The sequence below is a fragment of the Canis lupus genome, chromosome 12 (genome assembly GCF_003254725.2).
Source record: "Canis lupus dingo isolate Sandy chromosome 12, ASM325472v2, whole genome shotgun sequence".
Lineage (NCBI taxonomy): Eukaryota > Metazoa > Chordata > Mammalia > Carnivora > Canidae > Canis > Canis lupus.
In genome coordinates, this window is record NC_064254.1 from 48523371 (window position 1) to 48539626 (window position 16256).

Consider the following 16256-nt stretch of genomic DNA (forward strand, 5'->3'; position numbering starts at 1 on the left):
CAGTTCCTCTTTCTCTGGAATTTGAGCCTTAGATAAACAGTGAGTTAATTGGTAGTGCTAGTGGACGTGGAAATATATAAGAAACACAAACAGAAAGAGTAGTTGAATCACGGGAATGCCAGAACATTTAGAGTAAGGATCAACGAACATCTGCTAGGGGGTGACAAAATAACCTCCTAGTAATTAAGGTGCACGGCAATCTTAATAAATTTTGAGTTTCCAAACTTCATTCCAAGTCTGGTAGGCACTATACTGTCATTCCTGTGTCTCTCTTGAGTTCTGAGCATGAAGGTTTTCATTGCTCCTCTGAGGCCTGGTATGTATCTTGTCTTCCTTATGTCTATGTGGGCATACCCTTAAAACAAATACACCATTACATTAGGAACCTGAGTAAATTTTTGCAATGATAAAAACCTAACAATGTATGCAATGTTCTTTATTTTTTTTAAATATTTTTTAAATTTATTTATGACAGTCACACACAGAGAGAGAGAGGGGCAGAGACACAGGCAGGGGGAGAAGCAGGCTCCATGCACCGGGAGCCTGATGTGGGATTCGATCCCGGGTCTCCAGGATCGCGCCCTGGGCCAAAGGCAGGTGCCAAACCGCTGCGCCACCCAGAGATCCCTGCAATGTTCTTTAAAACAAGGCAGAGGGTGGTAATTTTAGTCAAACCTTGGTAAGTTAGAAAATGCTTGTTCTAACTTCTTCTCTTCTGTGGTCCTCTCTGCCTTCTCCATTTGTTTTGATGTAGAAAGTCATTCTGGAATACTTATAAGAACACTACCTAACTAAAAATACATCAATAAGTCAATAAAAATGTGCCAATATTGTAAGAGTACATTATGTCACACACACAAAACTGGCATTAAGGTATTTTTTTTAAGATTTTATTTATTTATTCATGAGAATCACACACACACAGAGAGGTAGAGACATAGGCAGAGGGAGAAGCAGGCTCCTCACAGGGAGCCTGATGTGGGACTCGATCCTCAAACCGGGATCATGGCCTGAGCTGAAGGCACTCACCGCTGAGCCACCCAGGTGTCCCTGGCATTAAGTTTTTGATGACTTGATCAAGAGTAATTGCAAGTAGGGATGGATCTGGATGTTCCAAGTTTTACAAGGAGCTTAAATCATGAAAAAGATAGTAACTCTGCAGAGTTACAAAACACTCTAGAGCAGGAATTATACTCCAGTTCCATGGTTTCAATATTTAAGGAAGGGGAGATAAAGTCAGAGTGATAATGAGAATAATAGGAAAAAATTAAAAGATAAAAAAAGGGAGAAAGGCGTAAGAGACAAAGAGGGACTAAAGAGATCAAGGTTAATGAAGTGATTATACACTTAATAACTGAGAAGACATATAAGGATTATACACAAGGGCACAATTGCAGTCCCAGTGAGGGGGTTAAAATTTCAAGATTATGAGACGGTTGGATGACTCAGTGGTTAAGCCTCTGTCTTTGATCAGGGCGTGATCCTGGAGTCCTGGGATTGAGTCCCACATCGGGATCCCTGCATGGAGCCTGCTTCTCCCTCTGCCTATATGTCTCTGCCTCTCTCTCTCTCTGTGTCTCTCATGAATAAATAAATAAAATCTAACAGATAAATAAATAAATGTTAAGTTGGGAAGACTACATTTATTTAGTGATGGGATAAATGTTTTAAAAGATTTCATAGTGATAGAATTAGAATTTTTAAAAAATCAATATAGACTCATGACTTTGAAATGCCTTCCAATTTTGTCCAAAAAAATGGCCTAGCAGTGATGTTATTCTAATCCCAATCTGCACTCCTGCAAAACAATCTCATATTCATCTTTGATGCCCAGACTTTTCCACTACTATTTTCTTCACTTAAAGGAACTAAGGTTGTTTGTAAAATAGCTCATTTTGTGTTTTGGTTAGAGAAAGATGGAGATCTTGTGTATTTAAAGCAAGAATGTTTTCAAAAATGTTTGGGAGAAGGGCTGAAGAAACCATAGAACCATCTTAAAAGGATTTTTATTGGCCAAGATCTAAAGATTTAATCAAAAAAGGGAAAATGATTATAGATGATTGCAACTTTGTTAATCTATGAAAGTCCATAATGATTCTCCAAAGGAAAAAAGTTTACAATTTAATGCCAGGTAATTTAGCTATAAAAGATAGGGTGGGGATCCCTGGGTGGCGCAGCGGTTTAGCGCCTGCCTTTGGCCCAGGGCGCGATCCTGGAGACCCGGGATCCAATCCCACGTCAGGCTCCCGGTGCATGGAGCCTGCTTCTCCCTCTGCCTATGTCTCTGCCTCTCTCTCTCTCTCTCTCTCTCTGTGACTATCATAAATAAATAAAAATTAAAAAAAAAAAAAAAGATAGTGTGGGGGACGCCTGCCTGGGTGGCTCAGCGGTTGAGCATCTGCCTTCAGCCTAGGGCGTGATTCTGGAGTCCCAAGATCAAGTCCCGAATCGCTCCCTGCATGGAGCCTACTTCTCCCTCTTGCCTGTATCTCTCTCTCTCTGTGTCCCTCATGAATAAATAAATAAAATCTAAATAATAAATAAATAAATAGTCTTTAAGAAAAAAGAAAAAAGAGTGTGGGGTACCTGGTTGGCTCAGTTGGTGGAAGGTGCAGCTCTTGATCTCAGAGTTGTGAATTTGAGTCCCATGTTGGGTGTAGAGATAGCCTGAAAAAAAAAAAAACCTGGGATGCCTGGGTGGCTCAGCGGTTGAGCATCATGTCTTTGGCTCAGGGCATGATCCCGTGGTCCTGGGATCGATTCCCACATCGGGCTCCTGCATTGAGCCTGCTTCTTCCTCTGCCTCTGTGTCTCTCGTGAATAAATAAAATCTTAAAAAAAAAATCTTTTAAAAAAAGAAGATAGTGTCTGTGATTATACAGATATATTCATATTTTTAAAAATTTTGTTTATTTATTTGAGAGAGAGGGAAAGGCATGCAAGAGAGAGCACAAGCAGTGGAGAGGAAGAAGAAGACTGCCCATGGAGTGGGGATCTTGATGCAAGGTCCATCCCAGGACCCTGGGATCACGACCTGAGTTGAGGGCAGACACTTAACTGACTGAGCCACCCAGGCGCCCCTAGATATGTTATTTTTTTTTAAGTTGAATAAATATAGAGTTATATGTATGAGGTTTTTTTTTTAAATCTAAAACATATATTAGTTTACAAAGTATAGGCATGCCTTTTCTCTAATTGCAACAGTAGGGAAGGATGAGTAGAAGAAATTGGAAATCAGCCAAGCAGTCCTGGAAGAAAATATTAACTATACCAAGAACAGAAAGAACTGCTCCACATCATTTGTCACACATAACAATTGGGTAGAAAGGAGATCCAACATTTAATCAGGAGTGGGGCAAAATGATCAAGTAGAAAAATAATTCCATAATGTGTTTCACAATGAGAATATGCTAAATGTCCTGAAGATAGCTAATTTCCCCTCCCTATCTCATGAAAGGTGAAAACTTTCAATGATCCTATTAATTGTAACAAATGAATGAGACCAAATCTGATTGCAAAAAATGAACAACCTAGCTGAATATGTAATGATAAGAAACTGGATTCTGTAAGGTGGCCAAATGAAACCTAAAAACTATATCATTTCAGGAAAGGCATTAAGTTGCATTCTGTGAATGGCAAGGATTTAAAAGGTTTTATCAGCGTATGAAAGGAGAGCCAGCCAGGAGGCACAACCAAGCCTATGACCCAACTAAGATTTAAATTGGTTGAAACCCCAGCTGGTCTAAATAACATGCTTTTTCTTTTGGTTTTATATCTAGGACAAAATAGAATCAAGTCTCTATAATATTACTGTACCCCAGGGCTGCCACTGCTCCTTTGACACCGTGTACCAATAAGAAAAAGACATCTCTTCCTCCAGGTAGCCCCTGGAAAGATAGCTTTTAAAAGCAGAGTGAGAACTGTAGTTCAGGCCTCCCTCCCCACTTTGGCCAGGCGCCCTCGTGCAAAGCACAGCCTGCATAGGTCTGCTGTTCCTTTTAGGAAGTTTTAAGAAATAAATGTGGTAAAATTACTGCCACCCCAGAAAGGTATAAGGATAAGAATCACAGAGACATTAACTTCAACCTGTGGTAATGGTATGTTAGTAGCAATTTAAATACCAATTTTGTCATTATTGTGAAATTTTGTGCATATTGTTTGCTTCTAAACATAAACCTAATAATTTCAATTAATATTGTCAGACTATGTTGATAAAATAAGGTTTGTGATCGATGCTTAAATGTCTGGGAAAGTTGCAGTTGTTAAGTTTAAACATTTTGATTTCCTAGTTGTGTTCAGTGTTTACAGGAATTTTATTTCATAGACATGAAAGATTAAAAATTTGGGCATCAAGGTAAGTATAAATTGGAGTGTTCCTCTTTTCACACGTGTCCCTTAGAGTGTGGACATTTAAGATCTAAGTAGTAATAGGTAGAGGAAATGGAAATAAAGTCACAATGAGGGGGGGAGAAAAATATTAAGAAAAGGAGGACAGAAGGATGATATTAAAGGCAGAGAAAGGGAGAGGACAGAAGTAAAATGTAAGACAAAAGCAGTAGGAGAGCAGAGGAATTCAGAGAGCTCTAAAGGGTTATTGTAGGTCAACTGCTTATTTCATACACGGTTTTTACCTCTTTGTTCTTTAATATCTGGTTTACTTTTCAAGTGTTTATTAAAAAAAAAGGTGTGGGGGGGGGCAGCCCAGGTGGCTCAGCGGTTTAGCGCTGCCTTCAGCCCAGGGCCTGATCCTGGAGACCCGGGATGGAGTCCCTCGTTGGGCTCCCTGCATGGAGCCTGCTTCTCTCTCTGCCTCTCTCTCTCTGTGTGTCTTAGGAATAAATAAATAAAATCTTAAAAAAAAAAAAAAAAAAAAAAAAGCTTCCTCTAAAGAAACTGTTGACTTAGAAATAAAATCAAGATATGCACTGGGACAAAAGTCCTTTAAGAACCCTGAGAGTCAGGGGATCCCTGTGTGGCTCAGTGGTTTGGCACCTGCCTTAGGCCCAGGGTGTGGTCCTGGGGTCCAGGATCAGGATTGAGTTCCGGGATCGAGTTCCACCTCGGGCTCCCTGTGTGGAGCCTGCTTCTCCCTCTGCCTGTGTCTCTGCCTCTCTCTCTCCCTCTGTCTCATGAATAAATGAATAAAATCTTAAAAAACAAAACAAAACAAAACAAAAAACAAAAAAAAAACCTGAGAGTCCTCCCAAAACTTTCTTTATACTTGGAATGTCTTGGTACCTCCATGATTAGCCCTCTGGGCCCAGACAAGAGCATCTGACCTTTTCCTTTATATCGTATAGCACAGATGAAACCAGGTTTGCCTATCAAAATTAGGCTTTCCTAAAGACTAGGATCTATAGGGACTATACCTGAAAAATAACATGAAATCCAATTATCTGGTTTATAAAACCTGGATTATTCTCTTCTGGTGATCCATTCCTACTCCCTGTCTCTTCATGGTGGGCACCATCTTAGTGCCCATCACCCAGGTGATCACAGCTCCAAGGCTACCTTTCTCAACATACAGGATCCAGGGTCTTACATGATGCCTACCCTTCAGGCCTATAAACTACATACATATCTAATAACTCTAACATTCACCCAAGAGATACACACAGATAATAATAGATCTCTTCCATCAAGGGCCCCTCTGAACTACCAGTAGAGAGTAGATTATTCTCCAGGACAGTGTGATATTAATCCCAGATAAAGCCAAACCCTAGTGTGGGATATGATGAAAAGAGAAGTAAGCATTGGGAGTTCAAGGGACTTTAGTCCTTGACCCATTCTGTGACCTTTAGATAACTTTTTTAAAAGATTTTATTTATTTATTCATGAGAGACAGAGAGAGGGGCAGAGACACAGGCAGAGGGAGAAGCAGACTCCCTGCAAGGAGCCCAATGTGGGACTCAATTCCGGACCCTGGGATCACGCCCTAAACCAAAGGCAGATGCTCAGCTGCAGAGCTACCCAGCTCAGCTGCACCTCAGCTGCAGGTGTTCCTAGATAAATTATCTTATCTTTAGAGGCTTTATTTGTATGATAGGGAAAATAGAACTCATCTCTAAAGGATTAGGATTAGAATAAAATGAATTAGCTGAAGTGCTCTGAAAAAGTATAAACCCTTAAAAAACAATTCTTTAAAAAAGTTTTTTTTAAACTCTTACAAAAACAAAAGAGCTACATTATTCCAGAGTCTCCATAATCTTTTCCACCAACTGTTGCCAGGCCATTCTCTTCACCTGATCTTTAACCCACTTCAATTTGCAGACTAGAGGATTTGAATTAAAGGCCCTCTAAAATCTTTTAAAGCCCTGGAAGTATATAGGTATCCCACTGGATACACAAAACTGAGTAAAATCCAGCAAAAATGATAAAAGTCGGCAATGATGGAATGTCATATGACAAGTTTATACAGATCTTCCTCAACTTCCATCTGCATAAAGTTTTGGAAGCATTATTCTGGGTATCCCGTCTGTCCAACTTTGTTACCAATCATAAAACATTTATCGAGCACTACAAAGCGGAAAAATATTGGCTAGAGGCTACGATACAGCTAAGGATACAGAGAAGGGTAAGATTATTGTGGTGGTCTCCAAACTAAAGTGGCAGGTAGTTTGGATGATGTTAAAACTTGGGTCCTTGCCATCCCTGGACTGGAGTTCAAATTCTATTAACTTGCTGTATGATAGCCTGACAAGTACTTTTTGCTTTTCGAAGCCGGTTTCCTCTCTGATAAAGTGGGGACAAAATAGAGTACCTATTCCTTAGGGTCGAGTTCAAATGACATAATTTATGCAAAGCACAGTTTCTGCCACAAAAGTACTTGATAAAAGAGCCATGGCTTGTGTGTGTGAGCGCAGTGCGGAGAGACGATGAGCGTGGGATTTCCAGAACACCCCAGCTAGCAAGATACACTGCAGGTTGCAGAGCTGTTTCACTTTCTCCCTTTGAGACGCAAACCTCCCCCTTTGCTTCCTCAGTGCCAGGCACCGTTTCGTGATCCCAAAGTCTCAGAGTCCTTCAAGTATAAAGACAGTAACATTCCCACTGCTCAATCACGGATTTACGGGGAACGCTGTATTTGCTAAGGGGCCCCTTTCAATCAGTCACTCCCCTTAATTCTCACTCTTTTTACCGCGTTTAAGGAACAGCGCTTGGTGACCCGAGTAAATGAAGACAACAACGCAAGCCACACTTTGCCAAACAGAACTTAAATGTGGACTGATCTCCTTGCAATTGCTAAGAATGAAACCCCTATAACGTACTTTGAAACCTTTTTAAAAAATCCTAATGTTATTATTCTGCTGGGCTTGAAATAAGAGAGACTCCCCACCCCCCCCAACCAAGGTCAGTGGCTGAGGAGGCATCCGTGGCCTTGAGGTTTCCAGGTTTCTTTCTCCCGCCCCCATCCCCTTTTCCAAATCCGGCCTCGATCTAGCACTAGGACCCCTGCCTTCAGGGCAAGGTGCGGAGGCGAGAAGGGAGCAGGGTGGGGGAGGTCGGGCTGAAACGGAACTTCATTGTTCGCGGGACCGACTCTTCCCGAAAGAGCCCGTTGGCAGCGCCTGCGCAGTGCACGCTCTTTGTGCGGGGCTGCAGCAAGCTGGTTGTTTGTGTGTGTCTCTTGGAGGCGGGGGAGGGAGCGCCGGAGGGGGCGTGGCCTGCGCCGCCGCATCCTGATTGGGCTCTCGGGAGGAGGTGGGCGGGCGAAGGGCGGGGCTTCGGATAACAACACTCGGCGCTGAGGCTGAGGCTATTTGTTGCTGCGCCGCCACCGCCCGAACCATGGTCCGCGCTCCCCTCGGGCTCTCTTAGCAGCAGCCGCCGCCGCCGCCCTGCAATCGCTGGCTTCTCTTCCTCCTTTTCTTCTCGCTGAGCCACTTTCCTCCTAGAGCTATGACCGTCGTCTCCGTCCCGCAGCGGGAGCCCCTTGTCCTGGGCGGCCGCCTTGCGCCCCTGGGCTTTTCCGCCCGCGGTTACTTCGGAGCTCTCCCGATGGTGACCACGGCCCCGCCGCCTTTACCCCGAATCCCGGACCCCCGGGCACTGCCCCCCACCCTCTTCCTCCCTCACTTCCTTGGGGGAGACGGTCCCTGCCTGACCCCGCAGCCTCGCGCCCCAGCACCTCTGTCCAACTGCGGTCTGGCTCCGGCGGGAGGCGCCTCTCGGGCAGCGCCAAAGAAGCGGCGCAAGAAGAGGGTGCGGGCCAGCCCGGCGGGGCAGCTGCCCAGCCGCTTCCATCAGTACCAGCAGCACCGGCCGAGCCTCGAGGGCGGGCGGGGCCCCGCGACGGGCCCGAGCGGAGCGCAGGAAGTCCCGGACCGGGCCTCCAGTTTGGCCCCGGGTCCTGCGGCCGCAGCCCAAACTGAGGAAGCGAGCCCGTTCCCTGGCCCGCTGCCGCCCCCGGCGCCCGGCCAGCCCTCGTTCAGAAGAGAGGTAAGGGCCGCGAAGGGGTCATGGGGGCTGCTGGGGGAGTTCTGGCCCTTAGGCAGCCCCCGCCGGGCTCTGGGATTCGGGGCCCCGCACGGAGGGGTCGGCAAGGGGGGGCCGGGGTGAGGGGCGGCTGTTTACTCGGGAGGGAAGTTTCCGTGACGCCCGCTCGGTTCCAGCCCGGGGAGCGGGGGAGGGGGAGGCATGCGCTGGCGCCGCTGATTGGCTCCCGGGACTCAGCCAATGGGAGCCGCGGCTGCGCCCCAGCAACAGCCCCGATTTAGAAGGCTGGCGGCGTTCCAGGGGGTTTCGGCGCTCGGGCGCGCGGCGGGGGGGAGGGGGCCCGCGGGAGGCTGACGTCAGCGCGCTACGTGCGCCGCGCTCCGGCGCTCATGAAGGAGGCGAGGCCGGGGAAGGGGCGGGCGACCGCTCTGGGCTCCCCGACGGCGGCGCGCGTGCACGGCCTCGGCCGTGTTGTGGGTCTGGAGCGGGCCGCGAGCGGCTGCAGTCGGGTTGGCCTTCCGCCGAGCAGCGGTGCCCGGGTGCGGCTCTGCCCCCGCCGCCACCCTTCTCAGCTGTACCTTTTTTTTTTTAATTTTTTTTTTTTTAACTCTTAAGAAGTTGGCAGGGACGGCTGCACCTGCAGTTCCTGCCTCTCTGGGACGAGAGCTTTTGCGTGCTCGCCTGGCAGATGAATACGGAGTTGCTGACCTTTTCAGTCTACTGTCCTGGGTTTTACTGATGGGAGGTAGTTTTCTTGAGTCCAGAACGATGAAACTTTTCTCTAAAGTTGTAAGTTGCGGTTGACGTTGAAGCCTCTCCATTGCCGCGCCGTTAGGTTAGGGTGAGACGAGCACTCCGGCGAGATTAAGTCGCTAACGAGCTTTTGAAATTGATCTGGGTAGCAAAGTAAAACCTGCCAATTTCAAAGACTTAACGGCCTCAAGAGATGAAAGTAAGTGGCAGCCACTCGTCGTTGGACGAGTATAGAGATTGGCAGCTTCTCGCTAGATTTGATCGCCGTGATTACCGAAATAATAGTACAGTTTTAAGATTCCAGGGCTCTGAAACCGTATCTGATATGCCGTCTCCTTTTGGAGACTTCTTGGTTCCTGGTTAAAAGTAATCTTTTTTCCGGCACTTACTGACCTGGAATGTTAGGGTGGGCGCCCGGGCATTTGTATTCTTGTCCAGCTTCCCTTCCACAGTACAAGTGTGAGAAGGGCGGTGAGCGAATGAAGCACTCTACTCCTCCATCCGGTCATGGCTTCCTGTAAGGATCACTAGTTAGGGAAAGCAGTTAGAATTGGTGCGGCAAGGTTGTTTTTTTAAGGTTTTATTTATTCATGAGACACACAGAGACCGGCAGAGACCCAGGCAGAGGGAGAAGCAGGCTCCATGCAGGGAGCCCCACGTGGGACTCGACCCCGGGTCTCCAGGATCACGCCCTGGGCTGAAGGCGGCGCTAAACCGCTGAGCCACTCGGGCGTCCTGAGCGGCAAAGTTCTTAAAGGCAATTGTTAAAACAAGAGGTAGGGACAGGTGGAAACAACTTTTTAAAAAAGATTTTATTTATTCATGAGAGACACAAGAGGCAGAGACCTAGGCAGAGGGGGAAGCAGGCTCCACACGGGGAGCCCCATGTGGGACTCCATCCTGGGATTCCAGGATCACGCCCTGGGTCAAAGGCCCAACCGCGAGCCACCCAGGTGTCCCGGAAAGTTTCAGTTTTAAAGTTGCTGCTATATGTGTAGCTGGAAAAGATGATAAAAAATGATTAGTACTTAAATTTATGAAATTTTGTTTTCAGAAGCCGGGAGATAATTTTTCTGTGTACTTAATAACCATTATCAAAACACTTAAAATCTAGTTCCTGCTAACCAAATTTTTATTCTAGAATAATTTTGTTTTTTAAATTTTCTTTCCTGGATAATTTTAAAAGGACTTGACTAAAAGATATATAGTAATCTATGAACATAGGTTTTATTTTTAACCAGACCCAGTCAATCAGAATGAAAGTATGTGAACATCCTCTTGGCCACATCTTACTGTTTGGAAAGTAGCTTGTTACTCTTCCTTACAGTTATAGAAAGATGAACTTGGGTTACTTTGGGTTTCTTTCCCTGTGACACTTCTCCCTACATTACTTATTGGTGGTGGTAGTAAACTTAGATGTGTGCTTATTTGGTAAGTGCAGTGAGCCCACGTTGAAGCAAGGCAGTAAACTGAAGTCCAGAAGAAGAAAACATTAGGTATATGGTGTGAAGTTTGTGACTAATTTTTATCATGAGACTGTATTCACTTTTATGTTCCTTGTCTTTGTAGGTTTTAAAATCAAAGATGGGAAAATCGGAGAAAATTGCCATTCCCCACGGCCAGCTTGTTCATGGTATACACTTGTGTGAACAACCAAAGATAAACAGACAGAAAAGCAAATATAACTTACCACTAACCAAGATCACCTCTGCAAAAAGAAATGAAAATAACTTTTGGCAGGATTCTGTTTCATCCGCTTTAATTCAGAAGCAGGAAAAAAAGCCTTTTAAAAACACTGAGAATATTAAAAATATGCATTTGAAGAAATCAGCATTTCTAACTGAAGTGAACCAAAAGGAAAATTATGCTGGGGCAAAGTTTAGCGATCCACCTTCTCCTAGTGTTCTTCCAAAGCCTCCTAGTCACTGGATGGGAAGCACTATTGAAAATTCCAACCAAAATAGGGAGTTGATGGCAGTACACTTAAAAACTCTCCTAAAAGTTCAAACTTAGATCTCAGATTGCAATGTCTGTCGGTTTTCAAAATCTCTGGACTCTTGAAAAGAAAATTGGTACAGAAATGAAAATTTGCCTTGTAACTTACAAGTGCAAAAGATGAGTTGAAAAAATTACAACCAACAACTTGTATTATATTTTATATTTTGTAAATACTGTATACCATGTATTATGTGTATATTGTTCATACTTGAGAGGTACATTATAGTTTTGTTATGAAAGTATGTATTTTGCCCTGCCAAACGGTAGGTGTTTTGTATATATACAATGGAGAAATTTTAAGTGTGCTAAGGCACATGGAAGACCGATTTATTTGCACAAGGTACTGAGATTTTTTTTAAAGAAACAGTTATCTCAAGGTGAAGATCTAAATGTGAACAGTTTACTAATGCACTACTGAAGTTTAAATCTGTGGCACAATCATTGTAAACATGGGGTTTGTCTATGTTTCTCTAAATTGATTTCTGCGTTCTAATCTGTAATTACTGGAAAACTATTCCCATTTTTACCAAACTTAATTTCTGGTTTTTTGGTTTATCCATTCAAATTTAAGATACTTCTAATTTTAATGCCAACAAAATTGGTTGTACTCAAATTTTTAAATAATAATATAATTTGGCCCCCCCTTTTATACTAGTCTTGGCTCTTTGTGTGTGACTTGTTTGTGTGTCTAGGAGATGGATTTTAACTTTTAACATTTTACTGGCTTAATGTCTTAGTATTATACTAATTGTCTTTCTCTGAAATTTAAAGGGTCCAATAATTTAATGCTATTACCTCTAAGGGGAGGAATTCCCCATTTTACAATGGAAATGGTTGTGGTCAAAAGTACAGCTGATTTAGTTTATAACCATGTATTTTTATATAAACTTTCATAAATACTATTTGACTTACCCTACAAGTTCAGTGAAAGAAAACACTTGGTTTGGTTTACTAAATTTATATTTATTTTGAATGGTGGTTCTTGAACCAAAGCAAGCATAATTTACATTAAAATAGTAGATGGAAGATTTGGAACCTCCTGATGTTGGCTAAAAGATACAGTAGCTTATGTATTGTTACTTTAAAATTCAAACTTTGTTCTAAAATTCTAAAATCCTAATTTACCCTCTATAGTTTTTAGTTGTACAAAGCTAAAGTTGATCTTGAAACAAAAGGAAAAGATTTTTTAGTAATCAGGCATTACTTAGACATGAAAAGGGTGTTAACAGGGTATATATGATTTTCTTAAGGTGGAATATGAGAAAGGTGCTACTGTTCTTGCAAGAAAAGATATAGAAGAGACTCCTGTCTTGCACATTTGGTTCATAGGAGGGGAGACTTTCAGGCTGTACAAAGGTGATTTTGTGGGCACAATGTTAGAATCGTTATTGATGAGCTGTTATTGAAGCTAGGAGGGTATGAAAACTAGAATAGATACAAAATCTAAGCTAGTTAACAGAACTGGCTGTAGTCTTGTTTACACAGCTCATTCATAACCCAGCCAACTATTCTTGGCCCTGGCTATAAAAAGTTTCATTTCTTTGTAGAGAAAGCTATACTTTTAATAATATTACAATAAAGTTACATATAGCTAGCTTTAAAAATTAGAGAAGCTTTAACAAAATACAGTAAGCTTTCAACCTTGCAAAATTTTGTAAGATTTTTTTTTTTTTCAAGATTTATTTATCTATGATAGGCAGAGACCCAGGAGGAGGGAGAAGCAGGCCCCATCCCAGGAGCCCGAGATGGGACTCGATCCCGGGACTCCAGGATTGCGCCCTGGGCCAAAGGCAGGCGCCAAACCGCTGAGCCACCCAGGGATCCCCTTGTAAGATTTTCTAAGTAAAAAGTAGTTAAATTTTATAAAGGAAATAGATGTTCATAAAGAGGTTTTATGATTTTTTTGAGTGAACAAAATTGGCTAAATTACAGTATAGATGATACAGTGAAAAGGTTAATTAGAAAAGCTGAATAGTTTTGGTGTTAAAAGATTTAGCAGCCTTAATCTCTTTGGACTACTGTAACAGTACTAAAGACTGGATAGCTTATAAATTTGTTTCATTGGTCAGGAAGTCCCAGGATCAACGCACCTGCTGATGTAGTGTCTCCATTTCATGGCTCAGACATGGGGAGTCCTCATCGAGTCACATAGCAGGAAGGTCGGGAGCTTTTTTTTTTTTTAAAGATTTTATTCATGAGAGACAGGCAGAGAAGCAGGCTCCATGCTGGGGGCCCAATGTGGGACTCCATCCTGGGACTCTGGGATCACACAAACCTGGGCCGAAGGCAAATGCTTAACCCCTGAGCCACCCAGGCCTCCCTTGAGGGGGCTTTCTTGATCCCCTTTTGTAAGCACATTAACCCATTCATGAGGGTTCTGCCCTTATGTCCTAATTCTACTTCCCAAGGGTTCCACCTTACAATCCCATTAATTGTAGGGTAGGTTTCAACATTATTCACACTTAGTGCTGGCCAATCTATTTAACTACTTTAATTTTTTTTCTACAAGTCTTGAAACATTTCCTCCAATGTTCATTTAACTGGTTCTGTGGGTTTATAAAGCAATTTTGCAGTCACCAGCTTCAGGTGTAAATTTTAACTCCTGGTAGAGGGGGCTCCTAATTGCAAAGGGGCGAAAAGTTAATATGTGAGTGAATTACATGCAATGGCACTTGATTATGGAACATCAGTATGTGGGGTATTCACTGGAATTTTATTATATTTATTTAAGATTTTATTTATTCATAGAGACAGAGGGAGAGGCAGAGACACAGGCAGAGGGAGAAGCAGGCATCATACAGAGAGCCTGACATGGGACTTGATCCAGGGTCTCCACGATCACGCCCTGGGCTGCAGGCGGCGCTAAACCGCTGCGCCACCGGGGCTGCTCTGAAATTACTTTTAGATAAATGTACAAATACCTCAACTAGCACTGATAAAGTGAAATACTAAGTAACACCACAGAACTTTTATTTGCATTAATGCTTGGTGTACTAAGTATTTTAGTGTACCTGTAGGCAGATCAAGGAAAAGTAATAAAACATCAAATCACACTAAGATTGACAGGAACAGCTCTTTTCAAACTCGTTAAAATACAAATTTTAAGGTGGTTTATGTAATTAGTTAAAAGACTAGATATAATGTATTAGGCAAGTAATTACATTTTCAGGACCAGCATTCAGGTTTTTAGGCATACCATTGACCTTTGAATCACATGGGTTCAAAACTGCTGGTCCACTTAGATGTGGATTTTTATAGTATAGTACTGTATTTTCATGAGTTTTCTCTAGCTCACTTTATTGTAAGAATACAGTATCTAATAGAAAATATGCTAGGTGACTTACAGGCTTCTGGTCAACAGACTATTAATAGTTGGGGAAACAAGTTATATGTGGATTTTTGACAGCACAGGAATTAGTACACCTAAACCCCATGTTATTCAGGGGTCAACTGAGCTATGTAATCACCCCTTCACAATAATTGGTATATTTTAGTATAAAGCCATACAAATGTGGGACTTAAATGGGATCCAGTCATGCCACACTTGGGGAAAACCATTTGTATTTCTCTTCAAACTATCTAAAAAACCCACGTTACTTTTGTCTTTACCTGCCCTCTTATAAAAACCCTAAGTCAACTTTCAGCATTGAGAAGGAACAAAACCTAGGCTCTATTGCAGTGCTTCTGCCTTTCAGCACTAGGCCCCAGAATGGACCTGGGGCAGGGGGACATGTGGCAACCCACCCAGGATGGTGAAATTAAGATTGTGAGGAGCTGTGGTAGGCTAGACTCTGCATGCCCCCAGCTTATTCTCAAAAGTATGTATGTATGTATGTATGTATGTATGTATGTATGTATGTATGTATTTATTTATTTATGATAGTCACAGAGAGAGGCAGAGACACAGGCAGAGGGAGAAGCAGGCTCCATGCACCAGGAGCCCGATGTGGGATTCGATCCCAGGTCTCCAGGATCGCGCCCTGGGCCAAAGGCAGGTGCCAAACCACTGCGCCACCCAGGGATCCCTCAAAAGTATTTAGATGTCAGGGAGAGGGTTTGGGTTGTCCTGGCTCAAAGCCACCCACCTCTGCCCTATCCCTGGTTCTAGAAATGTTGGGAAGAACCGTATTAATGGCTTGAAATTACAAAAACGAGGGCTGCTTTTGAGACTAAAGCCTTCAAGAAGTATAAAGACAAATTTTGAGTGGGGACACCAGTTCTAGAAAGAAAGGGAAAGTTTAAAGAGGCAAAGGAACTTTTTTATGCTCATTTTGTATGAAGTTCCATTCCTGCATGTAGATGCAGATACCTTCTCAAATAGTTGGGAAACCCATTTTAGCAGTTCAGACCATAATTTGAAAATTCCCTCAATATTTAGTCACCAATTTTTAGTTTTTTTTTTCTAGTAATGTGTTGTAAATATTAAACTAATGGGTTGCCTTAGAGCTGACCTCTTTCCCAGTCTGATTCCAGAAAATAGTTCATTCTTGCACAGGTTGGATAACATTTCTATATAAGATTCAAAAAGTTCTAAAAAAGAGTTCCTGTCTTTTGGAAAATAAAACTCAATAAAACTGTCTCAGCCACTCCTCCACAACCCTCCCCCCTTGTTTGACATTTCTCAGCTCCTTTGTGACATTTTGAGCAGCATGTCCATAATTTAATGTGTGGGGTTTATGTGTGAGGTATGCTCAGGAAATACAAAGATAATGGCAGAGCTGAAAGTAGTAGCACAAGTGGGGAAGAAATTACATGTGTAACTAAAATACAAGCTGCATTCCCCTTCCCTACAACAAATGCCTGAAGAGGTGAAAAAAGTAGTCACTGTTTCCCCCAGAAAGTAGTGACATTCGTGTGAGTAGGGGTTGTCTAGCACCTTAGAAGTAGTACTGAGTTGGGCCTTAAGATTTTTGACATGTAAAGAAAAGGAAAATAATTGTCAGAGGTAAAAGTGCATAGACAGTCGTGTAAGATAGATGTGGAGTATCCAGTAGTTGAAGACAAGTACAAAGAAAGAACATAAAATATATTGAAAGGTGTACTGTGTTAATAACCTGGGGGCGAGTGTC

At 43.0% G+C, this 16256-nt stretch overlaps 1 protein-coding gene and 1 long non-coding RNA gene across 2 annotated transcripts; one reads left to right on the forward strand and one right to left on the reverse strand.

Moving 5' to 3' along the window:
* Positions 1–406: 406 nt before the first annotated feature.
* LOC125752259 (uncharacterized) lies at positions 407–8268 on the reverse strand. Its single transcript, XR_007401299.1, has 3 exons — positions 8129–8268; positions 2587–2667; positions 407–637 (listed from the first exon to the last, which is right to left on the reverse strand). It is a non-coding gene; the product is annotated as an uncharacterized LOC125752259 (long non-coding RNA).
* Positions 7281–11836, forward strand: PNRC1 (proline rich nuclear receptor coactivator 1). The gene is made up of 2 exons (XM_025444849.3): positions 7281–8439; positions 10759–11836. Exons 1-2 carry the CDS (start codon positions 7900–7902, stop codon positions 11200–11202), a joined length of 984 nt encoding a protein of 327 aa, XP_025300634.1. The 5' UTR covers positions 7281–7899; the 3' UTR covers positions 11203–11836.
* The last annotated feature ends 4420 nt before the right edge of the window (positions 11837–16256 follow it).

What these genes read in the sequence shown, in the direction of transcription:
- PNRC1 (XM_025444849.3), top strand. Translation starts at nt 7,900, where the DNA reads ATGACCGTCGTCTCCGTCCCGCAGCGGGAGCCCCTTGTCCTGGGCGGC. An exon ending in AGCCCTCGTTCAGAAGAGAG is followed by an intron (nt 8,440 to 10,758) that starts GTAAGGGCCGCG and finishes TTGTCTTTGTAG; the next exon opens with GTTTTAAAATCAAAGATGGG.